Here is a 7,693-nt window from a genome sequence, read left to right as displayed (position 1 = left end):
ATTTCAGGAGGTCTTGCAACGCATAAGCTGGTTTTCACAAAATCTTGAAAACTAACATAAATACATACGCACTCAGGATTTATTACACCGCACGTTCAAATCCTGGGTTATCAGTAGCGATGTTCGCGTGCCCTGAAACTCATGGGAATCAGCACTGGCAGATCTTGAGGTCGCGTCTGCTTGAACGATGGACTTCTTGATTAACTTCTCGATGGACTTCTTGTGGGCGCGTCTGCTTGAGCGGCTAACGTTGGGGCTTAGGGCGCTCGACGATGGAAGGTCTTGAGGACGGTGAGAACTGACGCTCGATTTTCAGTCGCCCGCCAAATCCGGTTGCATTGGTAGATGCTTTGTACCTTGTCGGGGCCTTGAAAAGCTGCGTATAGGGGACAGTGGAGATAGGTGAGACTAATGAAACAGTGTATGCAGATTCAGGGGTGTAAATCAGCATGCACTGTTGCAAGAATGTTTTTACGTAGAGTGAGGGGAGGCGGCCCCTGCTTGATCTGGCGTAGTGGCGGGGCAGGCAGAGGTGATGGAGTGTTACCTTGTGGTCTCTATTCCATGGCAAAAAAATTATAATTAGGAGAGGGGAGGCACAGGCCTGGGTGTGCTACTTGATAGCTACGGCACTCCGCTGATTGAACTAACAAAACGCGACGCATCAGAACTGTGGTACGCAGGAATAGAAAAAAAAAATCGATGAATCCAACTTAATTTGGGAATCGATGTTAAGCGAAGCGTGCGCGTGAAAAATGACACTGTTGTATATTTAACTGAACAAAACATTACAAAATAGCGTCAATTATATGTACAAATGCAGTCATATACGCGGGTTAAATAGCCGCATATCTCTTTTAATGCTGCGCGACTTTGACAAAGACAGGAGACATCATGTTTTCATCTACAGCGCTTAATACTGTTTTATGTGTCTTCTGTTTTTGTGCAAGTCACTCTGCATTTAACCGCGTGTGTACCAACTCGCCCAAGCGAAACGCAACAAAACCTGTTGCTCACAGTACCGTAATGATGACAACAGCAACGTGGATATTAGCAAAACCAAAATCAGTAGGCTGTTACGAAGCGCTGCATGGTGCTCGCGAGGATGGTAGCCCTGGATACTGTATATACTTGAATCAACTTCAGTGGATGGTGCCTACCTACAATTGACGTTACCTGACTTGACGACTGTATAATACGAGTACGTATGTAATACTTATGAAATTGAATAACCAGCACTGCCACCACAAGTGACGTTTCATGACGACTGGGGTCTGTTTTGAAAGTAGTTTTAAAATCTGACATGGCTCTGTGGCAGAATGCTTCCTTACCACGCTGAATCCTGGAGTTCGATTCCTGCTACGACCATGGCATTTATTTTTTACAATTGTTGGGTCTATGCTGCTGAGGTGATTTTTTTTCGTAACAATCACGCATAAGTTGCTCAAGTGTTTTTTTTTTTCGTCGTTACTGAGTAGATATGAACTTCCCATCACCTGTGGCACATACCCTTATTCTTGTGGCGTATACCTGCCCTCGGGTATGAGCCACACCTCGGGTGAAAAGTATTTGACAACGTACGCGACGCGACTGTGACATTATTCACGCCATGACCAGTGAGTCATATTTGTCAAACCATCTGACCCTCCCATACTATTTTTGGTTTGCCCCAAGGTACAAGGTAAGAGGGTGATCACGAGACCTCCCAGGCGCAGCCGGATAGACAGACAGACAGACAGACAGACAGACAGATAGATAGATAGATAGATAGATAGATAGATAGATAGATAGATAGATAGATAGATAGATAGATAGATAGATAGATAGATAGATAGATAGATAGATAGACAGATAGATAGACAGATAGATAGATAGATAGATAGATAGATAGATAGATAGATAGATAGATAGATAGATAGATAGATAGATAGATAGATAGATAGATAGATAGATAGATAGATAGATAGATAGATAGATAGATAGATAGATAGATAGATAGATAGATAGATAGATAGATAGATAGATAGATAGATAGATAGATAGATAGACGTACAGACAGACAGACAGACAGACAGACAGACAGACAGACAGACAGATAGATAGATAGATAGATAGATAGATAGATAGATAGATAGATAGATAGATAGATAGATAGATAGATAGATAGATAGATAGATAGATAGATAGATAGATAGATAGATAGATAGATAGATAGATAGATAGATAGATAGATAGAACAACTGGCGCATGCTCTCTAGTTGCCCACTAAAGGCACTTCGCGTGATTTCCTAATCCATCACGCAATGCTTTTCTTGTCTCCCTTTTGAACATTAGGAATCACTTTAACGATTTGCACTTGAGAAGGATTGATTGATTGATATGTGGGGTTTAACGTCCCAAAACCACCATACGATTATGAGAGACGCCGTAGTGGAGAGCTCCGAAAACAATGACCACCTGATGTTCTTTCACGTGCAGCCAAATCTGAGCACACGGGCCTACAACATTTCAGCCTCCATCAGAAATGCAGCCGCCGCAGCCGGGATTCGATCCCGCGACGTGCGGGTCAGCACCCGAGTACCTTAGCCACTAGACCACCGCGGCGGGCCACTTGAAAAGGAAATGTGGCTGTCGTAAAGCACGGGTGTAAAATATAGGCCAGTAAAGGTGCAATCAAGTCAATAACATGCTTAACCAGCAATATCTGTGTGTCATCCGCATTCAAAGTAATATTTTTCAGACTACAAAACGTTGATATTACTTCTAGGTTATCAGCGGAAGTAACATACACACTGACTTGAATACCATTGGATGGATGGATGGATGGATGGATGGATGGATGGATGGATGGATGGATGGATGGATGGATGGATGGATGGATGGATGGATGGATGGATGAATGGATGGATATGGCTGTACCCTTTAGATCGGGTGGTGGCTAGCGCCACCAAGCCGTAATATTTAATGAACCAAAAGCTAGATTTATTTTTTTTCTTTAAAAAGTGAGTTTGAGGATTCGTACTTTGCAGTGAAGGGTTCAATTTTCACTCGTGCCTTGACTTTAGCCACCAATCAGATAACCTCCTTCTAGTTAAGTCTACTCGCTTAAAGTCTAGTTTGCCCTCCCAGTCCCTGAACCCCAGTGCTTTGAAAAACTCTGCGCCATCATCCTGAACTATAGGGTGAAGCCCTTTACAGAACATTATCAAGTGTTCGGCAGTTTCCTCTTCCTCTCCACACGCACTGCATACTGTGTCTACCCCTTCGTATTTGGCCCGGTATGTCTTCATTCGCAGTACTCCCGTCCTGGCCTCCAACAGTAGAGAACTATCCCGAGTATTATCATAGATCGTTTTCTTGGCAATTTCCTGCCTAAAAGTTTGATAGATCTCTAGTGCGGACTTCTTAATCAAGCCCATTCTCCACATGTCAGTCTCCGTTTCCTTCACTTTCTTCTTGACCGATAGTTCTTTTTGGTTTGGCCACCTGCTGTTTTCTAAGTATTTACGAATCAATTTCCTGGTTCGCTTCCTCCATTTTGTATCGACATTCTTCATGTACAAGTAGCTGAAAACCTTCCTAGCCCAACGCCCCTCCCCCATTTCTCTCAATCGCTTCTCAAGTTTTATCTTGCTGCTAGCTTCCCTGCCCTCAAATGATGTCCATCCCATACCACGTTGTACTCCCTGATTTGGTGTATTCCCGTGAGCTCCTAAAGCAAGCCTACCTATTCCACGTTGCTTAATTTGTAATCTTGCTTGAACTTCTGATCTCATGCACAAGACCGCATTGCCGAACGTCAGCCCAGGAACCATGACCCTTTTCGATATTCCGCTCACAACATCATACCTATTGTAAGTCCACAGTGCCCTATTTTTCATCACTGCTGCATTCCTGTTACCTTTAGTCGTCACGTATATCTCGTGTTCCCTCAGGTACTCGGTCCCATTGCTTATCCATACGCCCAGATATTTGTATTTACCTGTTATTTCTAGCATGACCCCCTGCATTCCAAGCTCACTACCTTTGTTGTCATTGAAAATCATGACTGCTGATTTCTCCTTACTGAATCTAAAATCTAACCTATCTCCCTCATTACCGCAGATGTCCATCAATCTCTGCAAATCTTCCTTGTTATTGGCCATTAGCACTGTATCATCTGCGCACATTAATGCTGGTAGTGCCTGATCAAGGAGTTTTCCTTATTTGACTAAAGAGAGGTTGAAGCCCAGTCCACTTTCCTCTAATTTGGCCTCTAATCCTTGTAGGTATATCATGAATAATAAAGGTGACATGGGACACCCCTTCCTAAGCCCCCGTTTTACCTCTGCAGGCTTGGATACCTGTTTTTCCCACTTTACAACTACCTTGTTAACTTTATAGATATCCTTTAAAAGATTAGTGACTACATGTCCCACGCCTAGTGTGTCCAGTATTCCCCACAATTCCTCTTGAACCACGCTATCGTACGCTCCCTTGATATCCAAGAATGCTAGCCACAGGGGCCTGTGTTCCTTTTCTGCTATTTCGATGCACTGCGTCAGTGAGACCAGATTGTCTTCCAACCTCCTGTGTTTCCGAAACCCATTCTGCAGTTCCCGCAGCACCCCCTCATCCTCTATCAATGCCTGCAGTCTTTCCTTTATAATCTGCATCACCAGACTGCAGACCACTGTTGTCACTGTTATAGGACGGTAGTTGTCTATGTCAGCTTTGTCCCCCTTTCCTTTATAGATCATGCTCATCCTGCTGAGTTTCCATCCATCGGGAACTTCACCATCGATTATTATTTTGCTCACTGCCTCTCTCAAAGCCTGCTTAGACTTCGGAACTAATGTCTTTATCGGCATAATTGGAATGCCATCTGGGCCTGTTGATGTACTACTAGGAACCCTTTTCTCAGTCCTTTCCCACTCTCGTTGTGAAAATGGAGCCATTGCACCACTTGATTCGTCCTTGTTTATTGTGGTGCATAAAGTACATCTTTGTTGAAATTTTTCTGTCACCCTTGTTCTTATGTATTCAACAGCTTCGTCCCCTTCTAGCCTAGCACCTTGGGCTGCAGTTATAAAACTCTGCTCTAAGCTCGTCTCATTTCTTGGGGAGTTCAGATGGTTTCGAAATTTCACAGCTGCCTTTCTATTTTTTTATGTACTTCTGCCAGTCACTGAGCTCCCTTTCTTCTAATCTTTTCATTGATCAGAAGGGATGCATCCTTTCTACAGCTTAGAAAGGTTTCCCATTTTCTTTCAACATCATCTGTCGGTTCACCCCGCTGCTTAGCATGTCTGTGTTTCCTAGAGGCTTTCTGACGTTTTGCTATGGCTCTCTTAACTTGCTCATTCCACCAACTTTTGGGTTTGTGTCTTCTTTTCCGGGGTGACTTGTCACGCATCTTAGCAAGCTCTAGCTCAAAGAGTCTAATAAGATTCGTGTATGTCCACACTGTCTTATTATCCTCCGTGATTACTTTCTCAATTTGTTTAGTGGCTATTTCAATTTGCCTTTCTGGATAAAAATTTTCCTGTAGTTGGTCAACTTGTCCGGTTTCTTTTTTGAGCTTGCAGTGCCTACTATTCGTGTAATCGGTGATGAGATCGCAGAGTTATCTATCACGCCTCAATTACCATCATGTGAATTGAATACTGATGGTCTGTATTCGCATACATAGGTGTAGTTTATTGCAGCGTGATGAAAACAAACATAACGAAAGTGGCGTCCATAGACTTTTTTGTCAAACTTCAGTGTGTGCAGTGCAATAAATTTTAGTTAATATGACTATTAAATAAAACTGAAATGTCATAATTTTAGCGTAACTAAGCGTCGTTTTTTCTTGTTTAACTGAAGAACACAAGCATTATGCATGCTAAAGAAGATGTGATTCAAATAAGCGACGCTGCTGATGTGACAGGTATACGCTGTTTGTTGCATTATTCCATCTGCAGATGATGCGACGAACGCAGAATAAATGGTTCGGAGAATTGGTTTCCCTGTAAAACTAAAGCAAAGTGAACGGTAGTACCCTTAAACATCATTATCTAGTCATCAGTCGGTATTAAATTAGCTGGCACTGACATTAGGCGCACTGGTGGAGGACTTGCTGGTGATCGCCTTAGCGCGAGTCCTTATATAGTGATCAGGGGCCTATGAAAAAAGATTTCAAATTAAATTTCGCGCCAGTGCTCACAAAATGACGTCACTTGTTTACCAGCTATTGCGTCACATCCACTTTACCTTCTGTTTTGCCGGAAGTGTTTCATCCTCGCCGTGATGGCTCTAAGCCCCATGAGTAGCTGATTAGCCACCATTTTCTGAACGTGTGGGCTTTTATGGAGCACTCGCTACCAGTCTTATCTACCTTATCCTGTATACATGTTTCACAATACACGGATAAATTTAGCCATAATAAGCGCGGTGCAAGCTTCCAGTGCCACTGGGCGTCAGAACATATGCATATTCATGGTTTAAAGCTAGTTAACCACTACAAGAGGCACACCCGCTACTGCGCTTATTCCCACGTTGCGGGTGCATAGTAAGTTCGGAAAGGCTTCATGCACTAAGTGTTTAAGTATACGGACTACAAACAGGATATCGTTATCACGTTCAACTTCTAAAGGAACAGCTTTGGGGTCCACGATTTTTCATTTCACTCGTGGTAACAGATTATCTGTTCCATTTGAAGGAAAACTGCGTGAAGTGCATGTGTGCGGAAATTCATAATATAGTTTGTCACTGTTATTTTTCTGTTGTGTGCACCTACTATGTACCACGCTACCAAGATCTTGCACAAAAGATCGCAGCATCTATAAATAAGCATCATTGTGACTATTTATACGCTGTAAAATATTGACATTTTACTGCGTTGTAGCTGTTGTGATGTGTTTCTTTAGTCGATCTGTGTACGCTTTAATCCCGCTAAAGTTAATAGGTATCAGGTTTTAACACTTTCATGATATTTATCCTTAACGTTTGTGCGATAAAGCATGGAAGGCCTAATATGTGGCTTCCTAATCGTCTTCCATCGTTGCTTTTATTTTTCGGGAAGTGCTCAAAATATAACAATTTAAAATTGTCCATGAATGCTTTATTAGCAGTGTCTGGTTCATTTGAGTGATGTACATCATACCGTGACGCGTGTAATATCCCTCCACGAAGCGTTTCAAGAAATATTATTGTCCTTTATGAATTGTTAGTACTGATCACACTTTCATGGATGTTTAGTGATGCATTTCAACACTCATGAAAATATTCCCGTGTGCTCGCTCAAGTCACTGCAACTGACACCCGATTCGGTCAGGGACATTTCAACGTCCCTGTTGAAATCTTGGGTGTTGAACTCTAAGCTTTCCTAACTTCTCCCTATTAGTATCTTCGCTGTGGATTATGTTACTTTTGCATGTACTCTTCTTGATATTTTACCATCTTATGCCAAACAATGTGCGCTTTCCGCTGCTCTCGAGCACTACAATAACTGCTATATACACGCGCTTCTATTGATTACGCCATTAAAACCCCGAAGAAGCCCGCAATCTAGTCAATATCACAAGAAAAAAATGATATCCAGAATTTCAATGCAGTTACCGTCACCCAATAATCTTACCAGAACAGTTCAGCTCTAATCAAAGAGTATTCTTGTTTCATTGTCTTGAAGAGTTCTTAACTACAATATGTCATTGCATATCATCCACAACAT

General features: G+C 42.3%; 1 protein-coding gene across 1 annotated transcript in view; it reads right to left on the bottom strand.

Moving 5' to 3' along the window:
• The window catches only part of LOC142803516 (uncharacterized), a 26,390-nt gene continuing 18,697 nt past the window's right edge, over nt 1-7,693 (bottom strand). Inside the window, exon 4 of the mRNA XM_075888644.1 lies at nt 1-376. Within this exon, the coding sequence (XP_075744759.1) occupies nt 245-376 (132 nt within the window). The 3' untranslated portion in view covers nt 1-244. The remainder of the gene's footprint in view (nt 377-7,693) is intronic.

Source organism: Rhipicephalus microplus, chromosome 3 (genome assembly GCF_043290135.1).
Source record: "Rhipicephalus microplus isolate Deutch F79 chromosome 3, USDA_Rmic, whole genome shotgun sequence".
NCBI lineage: Eukaryota > Metazoa > Arthropoda > Arachnida > Ixodida > Ixodidae > Rhipicephalus > Rhipicephalus microplus.
The sequence above is the reverse complement of the archived record's forward strand: the minus strand, read 5'-3'. Positions and strand labels throughout refer to the sequence as shown.